The sequence below is a fragment of the Anarhichas minor genome, unplaced genomic scaffold (assembly GCF_050575085.1).
Source record: "Anarhichas minor isolate MPS153535 unplaced genomic scaffold, ASM5057508v1 ptg000024l, whole genome shotgun sequence".
In the NCBI taxonomy this organism is placed as follows: domain Eukaryota; kingdom Metazoa; phylum Chordata; class Actinopteri; order Perciformes; family Anarhichadidae; genus Anarhichas; species Anarhichas minor.
The window spans coordinates 9966612-9987271 of NW_027466470.1; the positions used below are offsets into that span (position 1 = coordinate 9966612).

The 20660-nt window shown below is 40.9% G+C and overlaps 3 protein-coding genes across 3 annotated transcripts; all 3 read right to left on the reverse strand.

Annotated features, from left to right (window-relative positions):
- Positions 1 to 5038: 5038 nt before the first annotated feature.
- LOC142956743 (forkhead box C1-A) lies at positions 5039 to 7364 on the reverse strand. The gene has a single exon (XM_076098478.1). The coding sequence runs from the start codon at positions 6455 to 6457 to the stop codon at positions 5039 to 5041; it is 1419 nt and encodes a 472-aa protein (XP_075954593.1). The 5' UTR covers positions 6458 to 7364.
- Positions 7365 to 12462: 5098 nt separating this feature from the next.
- Positions 12463 to 15190, reverse strand: LOC142956730 (forkhead box protein F2-like). The gene is made up of 2 exons (XM_076098462.1): positions 13932 to 15190; positions 12463 to 12635 (listed from the first exon to the last, which is right to left on the reverse strand). Exons 1-2 carry the CDS (start codon positions 14896 to 14898, stop codon positions 12463 to 12465), a joined length of 1140 nt encoding a protein of 379 aa, XP_075954577.1. The 5' UTR covers positions 14899 to 15190.
- A 1705-nt stretch (positions 15191 to 16895) lies between these two features.
- On the reverse strand, positions 16896 to 17702 carry LOC142956010 (forkhead box protein Q1-like). The gene has a single exon (XM_076097292.1). It carries the CDS (start codon positions 17700 to 17702, stop codon positions 16896 to 16898), a length of 807 nt encoding a protein of 268 aa, XP_075953407.1.
- Positions 17703 to 20660: the final 2958 nt, after the last annotated feature.

Consider the following 20660-nt stretch of genomic DNA (forward strand, 5'->3'; position numbering starts at 1 on the left):
CAGCTTCTTTCCTCAGTCTTACAGCTAGTCTGCTGTTGATGTTTTCATAGCCCAGTGGCACCATAAAATGAGATGAGACCCGCGAAAGATGCAGACAACTGCTACTGTGGCTCAAATAGCAGCAGTTGGGCAGCTTTGAAGTGGCCCTCTCATGTCCCAAGTTACAGAGATCAAATTTGTTCTGTTTGCTCCCTGCTATCAGGGACCTTTTACTCCTATAAACCCACGTTAAGCTGTGATTAAAATGTATTATGTACATTAGCCCTGTTTATTTATTGTGCTAAGTTGCAATTTACATACCTATATTCAGCAGTACAACTGACCAGACAAAACACATACAATCATTGTTGTAGCTTAGTACTATTGAATTGTTATATTCAACTCTAATTCACATAATTGTAATGTTTATTTTACTATGAGCCAGAAGCCATGTGTTTTACAAAAGTAAAAAAAAGAATAATGATTGGTGCGTAAAATCCACTGAAGAGCAAATCGTTATTTCGGTTAACACCTTTGTTTATGGAATGTACTAATAAAGTGCATGAATTACCTCACACGCCTGTTTTGATATAATTTAATAAATTCGAGAGATTCAATCAATATAGTTATTAAGAAATTACAAAAAATCTAAATTAAGAATCAAGATGAAGAAGTTTTTTTCCACCCTGACCATTCGGATTAAAAAAAAGGTTGTTAATTAACGTCGTCGAGAATGAGACCTTAAAAATATATATTCATAACATTAACGCTTGACCATAAATACTGTATGCCATGCTGTATAATTGGTGCATTCAAGTGCTCGCTGCCTAAAAAAGATGCTATTATTAGTAACCGCAGGCCCGAGCAGCAGAAAGGCAGGTTTTGTGTAACTTGAAGGCAGCTCTGTTCGTTTTTAAGGTATCTCGCCAAGGCTGTCGGGTTACTCGCAGGTCGGCCGGTTCCCGTCGGTCTGAATCCACAGTACCCCATTATCCCACCGCCCAGCGCTCACCGGGTCTGCGCGACTTTATTCTTATGACTTGAACATGCTGCACAATTTCAAGATCATTATTTCATCCAGAAGCCTTGTTTACACCTCGTCGCTCTGCCTGTTTGTACAAAGCCGAGTGAATCATTTCTTTAGAAAACTCTAATTTGTCTATAAAATGAGACATAAGAAGCTATTTTCCCTTATGAGAGACAAGTGTTGGACCTCCAACCTTTCACTCGTTTGGCCGCAGTGCAGACAGAATTTGCGTCTATGGACTCCTAATTAGAAACAGATGGCGCGTGGAGCTCGGGCCTTGTACACTAACCGAGAGTTAAAACACAGCATTTCCCATTGTGAGCTGAGCCCTTAACTCAGCAGTACAGGTGCACACTGTCTGCAGGGCTCCAGCTCATTTATATCGATGTTTCATCTCGTCTACTACTGTGCTGTCATAAAAAAACCATATACATCTAAAACTTCTATCAAATAAATAAATACATAATCGTTTGCTTCAACACTTCAACAATAATAATAATAACAACAATACCGATAATGAATTCCGGTCTATTGTTACAAGGTAATAATGGCGTCAAAACTGAAGGTTGTAAATCGTAGTTTTACATTTGATTTGTGCATCATCAGCTGACATGATTGTTACCTACAACAAAGGAGTCAAAATAGACATCACGGCTCTTCTCTTTATAATCATTGATGAGATAATTATACATTTAGTGGACGTTTCATGCAGGCTGTCTTCAAAAACAATGTGCTCTTTTTATGTGCGTTTCTCGAACTTTGACCTGACATCCAAACAAGCAGACTGACACGCTGTCCATCTCACCTACTGGCACTCGAGTGCGTCACGTCAAATTCAGATTACATGATTAGATGGTTTGGATCTGTATTTTTCGTATAAATACGCCTACTTCATCTTAATAATGAGGTTGGCTAAAAAACAACAACAAAAAACGAAGATATTTTGAATTAATTTCGTATCTGCATTTAAACCCATGATGTAACAAATGTACCGATTTGATTTGTTAGATATATATTTGGCCAACATAGGCGCTTTGTTTCTTCGTTATTTGGCGCAGAGCAATGAGGGGAGTTGTGCATTTTCAGGAATGTAGCGGAGAGTTTCAGGAAAACGCAGAGTGAAACAGGGGTCCCCAAATGTATTCTGTTAAGGAGCCCCAAACAGACAGGGGACCCTGTTTAGTGAGATTTAGCCCTGAGTAAAATCTGATTTGAGTTGTTTGGAAAAAAAGAAGAGAGAGAAATAGCAACCACAACCGTCTGTGGGGGCATAACTGTTACAGGAAATATAGACAACCTTTCCACTCCTTCTGAGAAGGGAAATGAAAGTGAAATTAAGTTTGTACAGTTTGCTGTGGGACCCTTCGGGACAGGATGAGGGCCCCCGGGCCCCACGTAGGAAAACACAGGCTCATTGTTAATTACAGTATCAGTTCATTATCAGTGCCAAAAGTACAAGTTAAAATCCACCGTTTTCTGCATATGTCTGTTGGACCTTTATTTATGAAAACTTTTACAAACCGTATACTACAATGTTAAGGAGTCTCACCAAACCATAAGCTCCCTTTCTCTCCTTGTCTGTCTGTGTGTGTGCCATGTCCGGTTATATTGTTGATGGTGCTCTGGCGGCCGACATCCTCCTCATTGACCCCCGTCTCCCTCTCTGCCTTTTCCGTCTCATGAAAAACGATTCCAGCTCTCTGATTGAATTTTATTCCTTCCTGACCTGGTCTATTCTGTGAGGGCGCAATCAATCTTTTGACTAACACGACGTTTGTTTATTAGGCCTCAACTTGGGAACGTATCTGAAATGACTTTTATGAGCCTGACTACAGTTGGTGCAATCGGGGAGCTGGGAGAGACATAAGAGCAGCATTTCGTTTTGGCGACACCGAACAATTCATGAATATTCTTTTTGTTCTTTGTTCTTTGTTGTCGTTGTTCACACGTGTACACCATGCCTATGAGGTCTATAGTCTGGGATATGCACGTGGCCTCCAGCTACAGTGCGCTCAAGATGTTTTGTTTTGATGTGTCTTGTTGGTCTATAAAAGCCTGAAGCTGCCGAAAAGGATATGAGGAATAAGCCTTCTATTTTTCAGAAACCTCTCTCAGAATCGCACTTTACATATTGAAGTTTGATATGCTACTTGTTCTGGGCTGGGTTATGACTTGGCATCTGTCAGAGGACATGTTGCCTTGCACTGAAAAGATGCAAAAAGTATCTCGCATTGCTCTCAAAAAGTTAATACGACTTTTGTTAAAAATTCAAGAAGCTCGCTTTTGGAATTTAAATGTGCAAACTTTTATTATTGGTATTATTATTTCACAATGTGTTATCAAATGTTTTATCGTCACTTATGTTTATTATTTTTATTATTGCTACTACTAGTAGTAACATTATTATTATTGTTATTTTATTATAGCCAAAATATTATAATTATTATTGACTTTGTCTTTTTACGGTCTGTAGCCATGCGCAATTTTACGCACACCTCACGCACCAATCAAACAACTATTTCAATGTATTTTTACATGCTGTATATATTATTGGCATATTAAAAAAAATATCTTTCTGTACTTGATAAATATTTGAAATCCATTAAATACAAAAAGAATATAAGATAGATAGGAAAAAAACCTACTTTGATTGTTGGCTTGAGACGTGTATTAAATGAAACAATTTCCATTCAGCGTAATAGCACTAAATGAATGCCTATTTTGAAGTAATTCGTGATTTCCATTTAACGTAATTAAAATAAATCGATTCCCATTCATTAATGTCACTGAAGGAACCTGTATTTAAGGGGAAAACTGCCAATTACAATAAACATCAATCTGACATTTTGAATAAAGGGCCGATTTAATAAATACTAATTCTTGCAATTAAATGCCCACTCTGAAAAACTACAATGTGTCAGAATGATAAAACCTGACGGTGGTTGTCTCCATTCACGTCGGCGTCACATCAGACCGGTGAGTATTCAAACGTCAAACCTGAAGTGACAACGGGACTATCTTTGGCATGTGTGGTATGATATTAAGTAAGCACTGGTATGCGCCAGTAAACACACATGCAATCCAAAACAAAGTTGTGCTGTGTGCAGGCTGGTCTAGGCCTCGGGTCAACAGCATCTCAGTTATCTCGTATAAAGCCATACTCATGTATAATATGACAAAAAAACACAAATAGTGCATGATATTTTGAATGTTAGAAGACCTAAATAAACACATCCATAACAGGCGTTTTCTCTTTCAACGTGGGGATACAAATTTGCTTTTCCCTCGATACTTTTTTCATGTTTTCTCAAAGATAGTTTTTTTTTTTTTTGGAGAAGCAAAATGCTACAAGGGAAATATTGTTTTTGGGTGAGAGTAAAATTATTTAAGAGCAGCAGATTACAGTCCAAACGTGTTATGACGAACGCACGGCATAAAAAAAGAGCTAAATCTCAGAGCGTCAGTTAAGATTAATGACTAACACGAGCCAGACTTAATGTAAAATATCCTGTAAGTCTGTAAGAAACGAGGCGTAACTTTAACTCACATGAAATGAAAATTTATTAAACAAACAAACAAATCCTTCAGAATACTTTCCAACAAATGAAGAATCTTTAAAATAGTACGGCGATATACACGTTCCTTTTTCTTACGTTTTATATTGGAACAATGGTTTGGACAATTAAGGCAATTCAATTTAGAAACACTTCTTTGGTGTTTGGTCCATAATATCCGGCTACATTTTTAGAAATAAATTACTATATGCAATTTACACGTCCATGAAAACTGACATATCCTTAACATATCACAGAAAGCCACAAAAGCAAAGAGAGACTTACGTGTTATTTGCAGTAACACTGTTCTTTAGAAAAACCAAGATAGAGTCTTTTCTGTTTTTCTGTTTGTTTTCTGTCTCACATTAGTCCATATGGTGTGGGCAGGTGAGAGGGGGGGGGGGGGGGGGGGCACGTTGGATTTTATTAGAAGAGTTCACACACCGTGAGGAAAAATTCGAGCCTATTTTTGGGGGGGTCAGAACTTGCTGCAGTCATATACGAAAGCTCCCGAAGTGCGATAGATGGGTTGGCTCGGTGGGAACGACATCTGACAGCTGTTATTCCCATTCACCGGTGAATTATTCAAGCCAATTCTTTGGGATTCAAACATCTCTCGGACTGAATGAAAGTTCTGCTGCTGCGCTGGGTACGCTGCGCCCAAGTGGCCCAGGTCTCCGGCCTGATTGAGGTACCATGAGGTCAGCCTCCCTTGGTGGGGGTGGTGGCCCTCCTGCACTGAGTTCAGATTAGCGTGGGCCATGGAAGATGAGGTGGTAGTGACCGAGTAATCTGGCAACGTTTCGTCCACGGTGGTGCTCGGCGCCAAGTGGCTAGATCTGTCCCCCGCGTACAAACTCATGGCCTGCATGTTACAATGATAGGTTGCGTTGGAGGTAGTGGACATGGAGTTTTGGTTACACGGTGAACTATAGACGGATGTCTGATTCGGAGAATAGTTTAAGGACAAAGACTGTGCTATACCCGTCCTGGTGGACGCGGTAAGGCTGGGGGCGAGCTCAGTGGCACCTTGTGGAGACCCCCGGAGGGAGGTCATGATGTTGTCTACGCTGAAGCCCTGCGTCGAGGCCTGGCCGTGGTGCTGGTGGTGGTCGGAGCTGTCCATGCCGATGGACCTATTGGAGGGGATGCTGTGAGGGCTCCCGCTGGACATGCTGCTGCTGTCCGGACTCTCGATTTTGGGCACGGTGCTCAAAGAGGGCGAGTCGGACTGCGGCGGCGTGACAGTCCCGTTCTCAGTCTTAATATCCTGGATCCTCACAGGGTTGGAGCCCTGCACCGGCTGCTCCTGCTCGCGGCCTTGCTGCCTCGGCGGCACGTCCTTCTGCAGCCGATCTTCTTTATCTTTCATGACGTCCTTCTTTTTGAACCGTCGCCTCCGTCTCAAGAAGCTCCCGTTTTCAAACATGTTGTACGAGTCCGGGTCCAGGGTCCAGTAGCTGCCCTTGCCGGGCTTTTTGTCATCACGGGGCACCTTGACGAAGCACTCGTTCAGCGACAGATTGTGCCTGATGCTGTTCTGCCAGCCCTGCTTGTTGTCTCTGTAAAATGGAAACCTCTCCATGATAAACTGGTAAATCCCATTCAGGGTCACCTTCTTGTCAGGCGAGTTTTGAATAGCCATGGTGATGAGCGCGATGTAGCTATAGGGGGGTTTGACCATATCCTTGGGCTGAGGCTGGGGGGTGTACGGTCCATACGCCCGGGCCATGCTGGCAGGGTATTGGTCGTGGGCCGCATGAGAGTACATGTTCATAGGCGCTGGCATCCCCGTGTATCCCCCGCCGGCAGCGGCCCGGTAGTAGCTCGGGTCGCTGCTGATGTACGGCACGACGCCCAGGGAGTTGGGACTGGAGACGGAGTAGCGAGCCTGCATGTCTTCACTTTGATCCGGCGAAAATAAAGCTCCAAAAATACACAGACGGAAAAGCTCCACTTCTCCCTCCTCTGAATGCTGAAGCGCTCAAATCACAGTCCCGCGCTGCTCACTTGAAAAAGGGGGAAAAAAGGAGAGGAAAGTCTTCAATGCAACGTGCTGGATCTCAGCCGCGTTTAAGCCGTCCCCATCCCCGTGTCTCTACGAAACTCAAATTGAAAAAGTTCTGAACTTTGCACATCCGTCACCACACAGGACTTTTTGCGCAGTTTCTTTCCTGCCAGTGGAGCTCCTCCCAGAAGACTGCGCGAGTCGTCCAATGGCAAGTGAGGCCGTTGCAAGGAGAGCGAGGAAGCTCCTGGTCACACTCGGGGCTTTTAGAAGGAGAGGAGGTGTCGGTAACTCCCCAGCCCATCTGAACGCAGCCAAGACTTTCAGACGTATACTGATGTACACGGTCAGATCATGGAGTGCATATTCCCTCACACTTTGTGACAGAAAGACGTCCTCTATCAGACCTCTCGCGGTATTAAGAAAACAGATGAGTTGTCTTTCAAATTAGAAATGTAAGATCTCATGAATCTAAATGTTATAGCATCACATACATTTATATTTCTCCTCACAAAAAAAAAAAAACACAACATGAAAGGCATGCAGATCATGTCCTCTGATGGTGGCGGTCCTCCCATGTGACATTACTTATTTCCTTTTTTAATAGAAAATATAGTGACACCAATAAACCAAATGGCGTCGTTTACGTCCAGTTTTAACGTATTTTTAAAAAAATGCATTGAATTAGTTAAAAGACTCAACACCAGCAGCAGATCACTGGGAGATCAAAGCAGGTCAGAGCCTCGCATCGTTGGCAATGGGCGCTTGAGTGAGATCTCATTACAACGGGAACTAAAGGACGGTTTGGGCTCGAGGTGTGAGAGTTTATTCAAGACAAAAAGACCAGCGAACCAAATGGGAAGAGCATGACACCTCGCACGTGGGGCTTTTCATCAAAATGTTTGAATATGTGTTGGGGATGTCGCAGGCCTACTGAGAATGTATTGTCTCTGTCAGCAAATAAACAAAATACCTCTTCATTCTTCACACACATGTAACTCCATTCACTTTCAAAATTCCCTGGAGATTTATTAGGTGTTTTACGGAATGCTGCGTAATTAATAATAAAGCTGAAGTGTGAAATAAAAGACGATTGTGATCAAAGATCGACACAAGCCGACCCACGAGGCCTCTGTATCGCCTGCTGTAAAGGCGACTGTGCATGAAATTGTTAATGGCCATTGTGAGGCAAAGTTACAGTCGACGTATCGACGTAATCCTCTGCAGGTCGTCTTAATTAAATGTCCGTGCAGTGGCCTGCTGCTCCGCCGGTTTCTCCTTACATGGACCCGGGCATGAACTTTTTCCACCGCCCCGAGCTGTTTACACAATTCACGACGGGCTTTTTACTTAATACCACGGCCTGCCCACCCAGTCCTCCTGAACGCTTTTTTATTTAAGGTATCCACGAGTGAAGCAGCGAAAAACACGATGGATGTCAAAAATAATAAACAAAACAGGCAAAACATTTGATGGAATTTTGTAGCCGAACTACAATATAACACCATTCTTTTCACTATACATGCTTTGATTTTAAAGTGACTAAGAAACTTGTTTTAATATCATGTGTTCTGTCTAACGCCATTTTATGTTTTTGTTTTGTTTTGGTGCATTTGTTCCTCTTAATCTTCGCCCATTGTAAAGTTGTTCTCTTCCTAAAACAAACGACAAGATCATAACAAATAACGAGACAAATACTACAATATAATTATGTTATTAAAAGGAAGTCTATAGAGAAGCACAAATAAAAATGATGCCGTTTTCTATACTAAATCAGACGGGTGTTGACATAAAAACAATTAACGTGATTGAGTCCAGAGAGAGCGCTGTTATTACTACTAAAGTTACTTCATAACTGTGATGTTGGCTCCCTCTAGTGTTCACAAAGGGGAAGTTAGAAATCGTTCGTTGCTATCCATACATTGGCCTGCGCTGATTTGTGTAACTTAATTGGAGTTATTTATTTCAAACCTTGATGAAGTCCCTTGTTTTATGGCCACCAACCATTTTACAAGACAATTGTCAAACCCACATTTCTGGAGAGAAATTAAAAAGAAAAAAAAAACATATAACTGTCAACTGTGCTCCAATTCAGTTGAAGAATATCATTAAACCAGAGCCATCTGTTTTCATTGATGTTGGCCTAGAACATGAAATATGTGCATTCTTAAATACTGCTGAGATTAATTTCACTAGTCAGCTATTACCTTGTGTGTGTGTGTGTGTGTGTGTGTGTGTGTGTGTGTGTGTGTGTGTGTGTGTGTGTGTGTGTGTGTGTGTGTGTGTGTGTGTGTGTGGCGTTACCATATGGAGCCTCTAGCAGTAGAGAGTATTAGAACATTAATAAGACGCTGCTGCCACCTCGTGGTGTATGTGTATACTGCAGTCTGGATTCAGTTTAAGGGCCTCATGACTTGACAGGACACAATGGGTCATTAATTAAGAAGGGAGTTAAGAGAAAACTATGACCTTGAATAGTAAGACGTGCTACTCAGAACACTATGAGGTAGATACACACCTCAAACATAATGCTCACAGTGTGCATTATAACCTGCTGTCAGTAAGTTGAAATGCTTATAGAGTTTTTACCCACAGGCCATTTTAGTATTCCTATAGTTTACTACATGGGCACATATTTCTTCTCGGGTCATGGTGTGCAGATTTTGTAGAAGACTTTGTATATGCGCTTTATCTTACTGTAATGTAACACTTTTTCAACATATAGAATAACATATTCTAAATGGAAAGACAAATATTACTCTCCATGCAGCAGTGAAAACAACTAAACAGCAGGTCTGACACGGCCCCGCCAGGATCCCTTTATCACTCTTTACAGAAACATCTTAAATGAAGTGGGTTATTGCACCACACAGGTCATGTAGTGCACATCCCTCAACTCATTTACAGTTGCAAACTTCTCTCCCCATCATCCTCCGGCAATTTTGGCTTATATTTCAAATATCATATCAATCTCATTTGGTTTTTCTAATGTTTTTTTCCCCCTTGTCCATGCAGTTTTTCTTTTTTTTTCAGCAAGGGCATTATTGACATGAAGAATGGGACATACATTGAGAGCAGTGCTTTCTTAATGGGATGCTTTGTGTGACGGACACTAACTCTTTAGCACTAAACATGTGGTATCAGTCCAGTAGTTGGAAGCAGAAGGCTTCATTGGTCACACAAGAACATTGCTATTTGTTTCTTGGTTGAATGCTAACACAAAATAAAAATATAATTTTTCAATACAAAATAAGAGCAAAACCCACAACTATCACATCTTCTAAAGTCTAAAGTCTAAAGGCACTGACAGAGATATTCGAGCTGCAAATGTCTCTGCATGTGGAGTTTGGATGATAATGGTTATAAAGATGAGTTGTATCTTTCGATATTATGACTATGCATTGAATTACTTCCGTCTGCATGATGCAGTTTCAAAGTTAAAATGATTTTGACATGTTGTCTTTTTTTTTCTGCCTTTTGGATACATTTTCTACAGATTCAGCCTGATCCTTTTTTTCTGCATGGTTGTACATATGTTGAAAATAATTTGGTAGAAGAATATCTCTCATGAACATGAAGATCATGGGGTAAAAATCCTAGCAGGACGGAGAAAGTACAAAGCATAACCAGCCATTAGTACAGAGGGGGTTGGGTCAAACAATACAAGCTAGATATTTTGTCATTTTAACTTTACGTTTTTAAGATAGAAACATCAAAAACAGAAACGTTACAATCCATAACTGATTTGGGTTTGTGAACATGTGTGCAGTCTTTATTTTTCTTTTGAAACATGACTCAGATTAATTGCAAAATATCACATTAAATGTAAAACAAATTCAAGAATTGTGGTTGAATATCCTTACAGACATTGAAGGGACAGTAACCATTTTCCCCAATGAACAACTCACTGAAGAGGTGTTGCAATTGTTTGGAACATTACATATATCATAGAATGCAGCCACTATGTGATACATTGTATCAAGTAATACAACTCAATGAAGTGTCGTCTCACCATAAAAGCCACATGTTCTACTTCTTCCAGTTCCCGACAGAAGTCTATCACGCAAATGTTAATTTAATGACGGACACTGCATTCAGTGCTTAATTCATGAAACATCTGAGATATTCGCTCACTTAAACTAACTTCCAAAGCATTACAAACAAATGCAGCAAGCTAAAAGCTCTGAAAGTTGATCGTAAAAGTGATGCAGTCAGTGTAACAATTTATCAATTTTGATTTACTATTTTGGTGTATGTATTTCAATACATATACCATGGAGCTAAAATGTATCACTAATTCTCTTCAGCACCATGGACAGCAGAGACATGAATCAGCTCTTATTCTTTTAATATAACAACAACGGTGCATTCGCTCTTAAAAGCTGGTTATGGGAAGTGACGCTTGTCATTCTAATCTGTGCAGCATTGTTCAACATAAATTACATTATCTCTATGGTTATATACCAATGTCTCTCAGACCGGGACTCAATATTAGACTTATGAAATGACCAGATTTGGGGTTCAAAACACAGCTTTGCATCTGATGTTTGACGTCTGCCATGCTGCCTACAGCATGATCAAATGAAAAGACTGTGATATATTCTGAACAAATAGTGTGTAATGGATTTGCATGTGTGTGTGTGTGTGTGTGTGTTAGTCTAACAACCATTTTCTTTATACTGAAAGCATATTTGTGTGCAAACATTCTTTGACGATGAAATGTCGACTTCCTTGATCAGATTAAGCTGGAAAGATTTGGCAATCCAGTCAGAACTGGATTCATCAAGTCAAACTGAAACCTGTCGACTGACTATTCTGCATGACGCTTTCATTTCGTTAGCAGCATGAAGATATGCAAACGCATTTTGCCATAACGTATGATTGAAATATAATTTGAGCGCTTCAACTTTCTATCACCACGAGGTGGCGGTAGAGTCACGTGGAAACCAACAGGACGCAACATGAAGGATGGTGTTTAAGCTCAGTATCCAGGTCAGAGTTGTGTATAAAATGTGCCTTTTGCCTTCTTCCTTTCTCTTTAGTAATTCATCTAATAACAATAATTACATAATGACAACATAGGCAGGCTTCTTGAGACGTACAATACATTTCAATTATTCTCCGCGTGTGAACTGAATCAAAGAATGATTACTTTCTCATCAATAATTTCAATCTCGTCTTTTCATTACAAAAAGGTACAAGTGTTAATAAAAACTACACCTTATCCTGGTTCATATAATAAACTGATGATAACCACGTGATGGTGCTCAATGGGGTGACAGTGCCTCTGAAGAGGACCTGTTGATTTTTCTGAAAGCAAAATAAAATAAAATAGCCATTAAGGTAATCAAATAACTAAATCAAACCCAACCCTGAGGGTCAATAGAAATCGCTCACAACTGCACCCTTTATTTATAAGTTGGTTATATAATAATAACAATACTAATATACAAGGAAAGAACTGCAGTGCCGAGAAAAAGAAAAACGCTGTGTATAAAAAAAACTTTTATTGCTAAAAACACCTCCAAATTATCCTTAAAAAATAAATCTCTTTAATGGCCTGCTGCAAAAAAATCAGCAACAATCTCAGCAACTTCAGGAACACAAAATTAAGTGCATGAATAAAGAATAATTCAGGTAGGTATACGTATTTTTTTTTTTCAGTAAAACTGTTGATATTGTTTCTTCATATGTGTAAAGCTAGTTACGAGAGTGGCAAAACAAGTCCTCTCATCATAACCATTAAGCTATTAAACTGTTTTAAAAAAGTCAAACTTTACTGGCATAAAATTGCCATTTTCAACAAAAGTCACCAAAATATTCTGTTAAAATAATTGCACCCGGGGGTTACATTTAGCAGAAAGGTTCTAGGCAGTTCTGTCTTTGTTGTCATGTCACATGACACATGGCTTTACGTCCTGATAGACGCTTTGGTGGTGGTGATGGAGCTGGTGATAGTACGATCCGCCGGTGCTGGGGTGGAGGGAAGAGATTCCATTTAGGTTCAAAACGAAGTCCTTCCTGTCACACACAGGAGCGGAGTGGCTGGAGTATCGAGACAGTCCCACTGAAAAACAAAACACAGCACACATGAGGTCAAAGCATTTCCCTTTTCCGAAATTGTATAATCTGGATTATTGTTTTTCAAACGGCTCTGAGTTTGTATTATGTGCCCTGCTGAAATGTGTTGGTGGGCTACCACTTTCTATTAGGGTGCCGCTTTTAGGTTCTATAATGGCTTTATTTATGATTACAAATAATTTACTAAGGCTTCATAGATCATTTATAAGAGAATTATAAAAGCAATTTTTTTGGTTGACAGGTAGCAAAAAATATTGTGGCTGATGTTTATCCTTATTTGTCAATAATGCAAATGTTTCATTATTAGACGATTGTGAATTTCTTATTTCTAATAAAAATGTAGTCTGCGGGTATAGATGTGTTGTTTGTTTTCAGTAATCAAGTCATATTCTGTTTCAAATGCTGATTAATAGTGGTTGAAAATAATGTTTTGCACAGATACTGTGCAGCCCTTTTTCAGAGGGCTGACTTTCCACATTAAATAAAAATATAAAGCACGTATAATGTTGTGGAAGATCTTTAACAGCCAGATAGATTTTTCACAACATGGCATCCTAACATTAGTGCTTACAGTAGCCTATGAGTAGCTTTTGATGGATGGATTAAATAAAATGGATTAACAACCTTAAAAAGCCATCACCTGACTTTCCCATCTGAAGATCAATAAAGGCTCATCTTATATCAGTTACACACTAACATTTGTAATGGAAAGTGGTTCCACTGTTTGTTGTTATGTGCATCAAATAACAATGAACAACATGAAAAAAGTAAACGACTTGAACGACCTTCGCTATCACAGAGGCCTTTAAAGAAAGCCTGAGTGAGAATGCAATGGAGTAGTGAAACATTTCAATCGAATAGGCTACATGGGCAGAGTAAATTGTGTACATTGAAACTGAAAAAGCAAAGGTCTAAATTGTGCAACGTTACAATCTGATGAATTAATTAGTTAAAGCTCGTCGGGGTATTTTTCTAGCTTTACTTCCTGCATTTCCATAACGGTTCGCCTGGGTCACAAACGGAATCGCTATATGTTATCGATCACTTTATCCAATGCAACTTCATTTAATAAAAAATGCATTTTGAAAATCAAAGCTCTATAGATTTGTTATTAATTATACTGTTCAATTTATGAGATAGCTGAAAGTCTCGAGACTTTTACGCAAAGTTTAGTTAATAACTCATCACTGTAGTTTAAGGTAACCATGAACTTTGATGCAATTGCTTACGGCTCGTCGTGGTGCGCATGTACCAGGAATCAGAAATGGTTGCAGCGCCATACCTGAGATCTCTGAGGAATCTCGTGCATTGTGGTGCAGATAGCCCTGATCCAGAGAGTACGATGACATCCCCGTATGCAGAGCAGAAGAAGTGGGACTGCTTGTTGCCAGCGACTGCTGTTTGATGTATGAAGATACACCAGGTGAACTCCAGTGTGAGGCTGCATTTGCATAAGGAGACTGACAGTCCAAAGTGCCTACCATCGCTGGGGAGGACTGCAGGGGGCTGCTGCTGCTGTCTGGGCAATAGTCCGCATTAGAGGCCACCTGACAGGCGGCCATGTGCGATGACCCGGAGCCTGATGACATATGTGAGACGTGATGTCCTCCTCCGAGGCCCTCGAAGCCAGCTGGCACTGTGTTGCCCATCAGGTCTATGTTGTAGCTGTTATGGCACGCTAGTGAGCCTGATGGTGGTTGGAAATCAAAGTTTTGCGGCAGCATGGAAGCACCAAACCCGATACCATTCATCATCCTGTACATCGGCTTCATAGCTTGGCATTTCCTACGGAACCCCCGAGGTCTGCGACGAAACGAGCCCTCCTCGAACATGAACTCACTACTCGGGTCGATGGTCCAGTAGTGCCCTTTGCCAGGTCTGCCGAGACCCTTAGGCAGCTTTATAAAACACTCATTCAGGGACAGGTTGTGTCTGACGGAGTTTTTCCATCCCTGGTATGATCCCCTGAAGAAAGGAAAGTGGGCCTGCAGGAACTGATAGATTTCACTCAAAGTTAGCCTTTTTGTCGGCGAACTTTGAATTGCCATGACGATGAGGGCGATATATGAGTAAGGAGGCTTTTCAGGACGCCTCAAGCCGGAGTTTCCCTTTTTCCATTTGGGTGATGCATTGTGCGCGCTCTCCATCACTGGCTGTGCGCTCAGCAGAGCTGCATTCGGAGCAGCGGCCGCTGGGCTGGAGCGAGGATTAGATGGATCCAAATGTTGCTTGGGGGTCTCGGTCGTCATGGTTGCGCCTCTTTTTTGAATCTCTTCCCTGTTGGGACTCGAAAACAGTTGAGCAACTAACGTTTCTTATATTTCAAAAAAAAAAAGGCAAATGATTAAAAGGTCAGTGTCCCTTGGCGATGCTCTGCGCGTTTATAACCGTGACAATCAAGAAACACCAGCCGCTGTTCCTCCTTTCTCTCTCTGTCCATGGCTGGCAATAATCCCACAAGAGAGGGGAAATATATCTCCTCGACTTTCCTTGCGCATATCCAACCGGCCAAACACAACCCGACCACCTATCAATTCTTAAATCTCTCTCTGCCCCTCTATCCCCCCAAATCCCTCCAAGAAATCGCCAGGAACTACTCCCTCCCCATCTGGCCAGGATCCAGACTAGGAGCCGGACGCGGCGCAGTGGAGTAAGACAAATCTCCTCCCACGACTCACTTTCCAAAACACCTCTGAATGTATTTGTCAGGCACATATTCGGCACGATAATCTGACAAACCCTGATGTATAAGCGAAACTATTTGGACAAATGATTTATTTTGTCCTCGTGTACCTTTTAACAAGTACGATGGCTGATGGTGGTTTTATTTTGTATAGGTATATGAGAGAAATAGTCCTGCAGTGTTCATTTGTTTGGGATCTGTTCAAGATTAGACTCTGACATCAGAGGAAGCATGCTTTTTCCATCAGAGCGTGCCAACGTACCACACACAGCGCACACGTGTCGGTTTACCTCCTTGAGCCTGTTTTACATCCCTGGAGAAATGAATTGATCAGAAACTCTAAAGCTGTAAGGAACAATTCAGATCATTTCATATTCATATATATTGTGCCACGTTTAGAAATGTCTTTTTGAGACTTAGAGTTGTGCAAATGTAGGCGTCATTACAGAGCAAGTCAGCAGTATAATAAGGTCGTTTTATAAATTCACACACCAGCACAACACAATCTACCCAGAATATCAGCATCAAACCTGCTGCCCCGCTGGGTCCAGGATGCACAGCTATAGTCTAAAAGGACATTTACTTTCTAGCCTCAGAAGAAGAGGCCTACTTGGAAGACATTTCTTCCTATTGTGGATTCCAGTTGAGGTCGCTCAGGATGCATCATTTGTACAAAGCCTTTCCTGCGCATGTGTGGTGACTGAGGCGACAGCTATTTGCAGCGCCAGACAGAAAACATAAATATTGGATGCCCCTTTTCGGCATGCAGCGAACTTCATGAACACTGAAAAAGAAACACTTGTGAGGCAATTTCTTTTTGCATCGGAAATCATACAAAAAACGACTAGGCTACTAATAATAAGATAATAACATATTACGATTACTTTATTTCATTTCATTGTATTATATTATCATCATCATTATTGTTGTAGTTTGTTTATTATTATTATTATTATTTTTATGCACCGTTACTGGCTGTTCTTCCTAAGCAATTCAGGAGAAATCTCTCACCTTTTAATACAAAATATTGTATATGTACAACATAATAGGCTGGAAAGGCCAGCAAGCTTGAGGCTTTTACATAATAGGAGGAGGCTAGTGTATATATCAGGCCCTTAGTACACTTACAACCAATCCTTGTAGAGCTCTCTAAGAATGTTGCAAGGTGGAGTCACGAACACATGACCTCAAAACTATTTTAACAGGTGTAGATGTCTCATGTGTCTGTCCATTTGTCTCAACAAGAACCAATGACTATACGTTTTAATTTCGCAACATCAGAAAACGCAGACCATCGTTAGATTTTTATTTCGTTCGTTTTTGAAAGACAGAGACACAAAAACAGTCAAAGTGCATATTTCTTAACACGTTTTCCAAACAACGTTAATGGTCAGTTCAGGAACATTTTCAACAAATAATTGCGTATCAAATATCAAATCTTATAATGCTTTAATTAAGAGGTACACAAATAAGGGTAACACCTTGCCACCACAATAAAGTCCAAAACATTTTCAATTCTCGTCTGTGTCCATCGTCAGTGAACAATGATGATTTTTTTAATCATCAAATGAAATAGGCGTTTGACACAGGCGCAGCATAAGAGTCCACATAGCAGGCTGGCTTGAAGTATGGAAATGAGGCAGGTGTATTTAAATGAGGCATCATTACGTCAGTGTAGCGCGGCCAGGTGAAGGCAGGGTGGAGTGGTAAATGTTCTTTGTTTGAGTCCCTCTTGAACGGCTTGCTGAGGATGCTGTCTATCGCAAATGAACTAGTAAACTTGACACATGAATCCGTGTTGGTGGCGGATGCAGACCGCTGAATGCTCTGCGGCTCCTCTGTGAGCTCGGACACCTTTGGCTCCCTGCTGCACTTTTTATCGATGCGTTTTCTTCTGCGCCTGAACACTCCGTCAGCAAAGGTGTACTCGCTGTGAGGGTTGAGCATCCAGTAATTGTCCTTTCCCCAAGGTCTGGACGGGTCCCGCAGCACTTTGAGAAAGCAGTCATTCAGAGACAAGTTGTGCCGAACCGAGTTTCTCCAGCCGGTGTAGCTGCCTCTGAAGAACGGAAACCTTTTCATCAGGTAGTCGTTTATTTCCGCCAAAGTCAGACGTCCAGAGGTGGAGTCCCGGATAGCCATGGCGATGAGAGCGATGTAGGAAAACGGGGGTTTGGGTCTCCGTGTGTACGGCTTGGACTTGGTGCTGGTGCATGGAGTAACAGGTGGAGGGCTGGAAGCCACGCAGTCCCCATCCGACCCCAGCTCCTCCTCAGCAGAAAGAGGAGAGCGCGCACTCCCCTCTGCATCACTAGACATCTCTAAATGCTTCATGCCATAGTGGCTTCCACACAACACCTCTAACTTCATGTTCTTTGAAGAATTGTCCTCTTTGTATTAAACCTTTCCAATATGCTCTCCGCGTAAAGTCCGGATCTTGTGTGCGTCAAGAAGCGCAATGCTTTGAAGTGAATCCAGTGAAGTCCTGTATAGCTGTCATACCTGCCACAGCACTGTAGTCTCACCTTCTGCGCGAGCAGCTGTTTATATGCGGCTCACCTCAAGGCCAACCCAAGAGGGCGGAGTTAAATGATTTCAAAACATTTTGGAGCTTCACAAAACATCTTCACACTGCGAGCACGATAGTCTGTAAGATCATAATAAAAGTTGCATCATGAGCCTCTAATATAATATTTAGCAATGATGATGTTCACTGAAAATTCAGCGCAGCTTTATTATTTCTTTCTCACCTGTGAAATGGGATCCGTCAGACACATTGGGACTATTTCACCTGAGACAACCAGGTGGCGTATGTTGCCTTTTGTATTTACAGGTGTGGCGCCTGCAGGTAGAATTTCAGGCAACACTAGTATGATCTGTCCTTTCATAGATGAAATTCTTTGCATCCAAATTAAACTCAAACCGAGTGATATTTAAACAAATCTGTGAGAAAAGATGCCCCATGTGCCTGAAGGTTGTAGACACACCTAAGAATTCCACTTAAGTGCCCTTCAGATGTTTAACGGCCCACATAGAAACCGTTGCTATACTCTATTTATCTCTCCTAAAACAAACAGCTGGTCTGGTCCCTCCTGTTGCTCAGTGCCAAGATGGATTGTGATTTATTTTCTTTAGGGATGAACCGCCTTGAGGTTTTGGATGGAACAGGGGCTGTCACTTGTGATGTGATTCCAAGGAGACAGTGCAATTATGACAACAAGGCCGACAGGTGAACAGACCCATTGAATAGACTGTATATCATGCCTCTGATAGCTAATGTCTGTCTTTCATTATCATTTACTGCCGCTCCACACCCCGGATACCTTCTCCTCCCACTCACTCCCTCAGGTTAATCCGGCAGTCGATAACCTGTATAATTGGTGATATTAATTCCTGTATCACTGGGTTCATTGGTTGTGCTGCAACACTGTCACCAAATTGGTAAATGCAAAAATAATAACCGTATACATCAACTGGAAACCAATGTTGACATCACACCAGCTGCTGACATGTTGTTACTGGGACTAGTGGTTTAGCTTTTGTTTATGCAAACTGTATGTGTCAAGGTGCTATATTTCACATGTAGTTCTGCACGTTTGTGCTGGTGTGGATGTTTTGATTTTCAGATAATCTGTTTGTGTTGTCTGTGACTCCCAATCCAGGGTGAAGTCACTATTTTGAAAGGTGGCATTTGAAAGATGGATTCCTGTAAGCTAACCACACAATGACAAGAGCTCAAATACCTCGTATTCATTCTGGTCACTGCGTGTAGCAGCTTGTGAGGCCGTAGTGTGTTCTTGAATACATCAGGATCTACTTAATTACAGCTGTACAGGTGGAACCACAGAGCAATACGTGCAACTCATATGCTGCCAAAGGCCCCCTTTTTATAAGGCACCTTTTAGAAAAGGAGTTATAAGTGACTATTGGCTTCATGAGAATTTTGTATAATTTACTAATGTCACTTATTTCTAGAAAGGAGACGCAAACAACGTAGATCATAAACCTTTGTATTAACATTTTATGAACACGTACAGCTGCAGACTTGATGCTTATTCATTATTTCTCTCATTAACATTGTTATCTACTGAATTTATGGCTTATTAGAAAGGGAGAAACCCATTAATTAATGGATTACCAACATTTATAAATGTTAAAAGTAAAACAAAAACGATAACAATAGCATTATTGTTATCGTTTTGGCAACCAAAAATGGGTTCTTATCTATAAAGCATTAGTAACTAATGTATTAATCATTAAACAACTTACAAGCCCTTTGTAATACAGTGGTAGTTGTTTAATGATTATATTTCCCTTTTTGTCACATTGTATCTTTTTACAACAAACACATTGAATCAGCTTGTTTAACTGGCTTTACTTACTACAAACATAGTATACTATAGAGGCTATACAAGTACTGCATACAAGGATATTTATGGAAGCTCATAAGCTTGGCAGGCATATTAATCTTACACAATAGATTTTAAAAAAAATAAAGAAATTGCGCCACTGAGATATGTGTCACATTTTCCTCAGACAATAACTCACTGCCATTAATCATTTAAACTAGAGGTTCTTTTTGTATTAATCATTCTCTGACTCTCTGTCAAGACCATGTGGTGACATCTACGAGTGCATTAGGTAACAGTGTGGTGGCATTCTGCAGACACCAGATCAGATAACACCTTTCAGTTTTCAATAACTCAGTTTTAAAGCACACACCTGTAAGCCATGACAATTGAAAACTTTCAAAGTACAGTATGAACAATGTCGTAATTAAATAATGACATTAAACTCTGAGCAGCACTCCGTCCATTAACGCTTCATATTTCTTTGTCACATTTGAACTGATCAACACATTTCAGATGCCAATGTCAATTTGGGTGCCGTGTCCTGTCGCTGCAGCTCTGACTCTGGCCTTCAGGTATGATGTGTTGATGTGTTGGAATGAGGAACACTGTGAAGCCCGTAGTCAGACGTCACATCAGGGACTAACACCCTTATTGTTGCTAATTCATTCGGGGATTCGTTGGCACAGTGCTCAGTTCATAAACATTTAAGAATCGCAAACTGATGCCAACAGAATAACTTGCATGGACAGATTAATGAATACAAAGCACTACTGCAGACACACATACAGCAGACAACTCACTTACAGTTCAATGTATGTAGTGCACAATATATTGGATCCTGCAGTTGTTTATTATTCCACATTTTTGAAAGCTCAACAGGACTTTGATTTCTGGAAGGTGATCGGGCCCAGCCGTAGCTCAAGAAAGACATTTAGTCACAAGTCCATGAGTTCTAATACGTTCCCTCTGTCTCAGA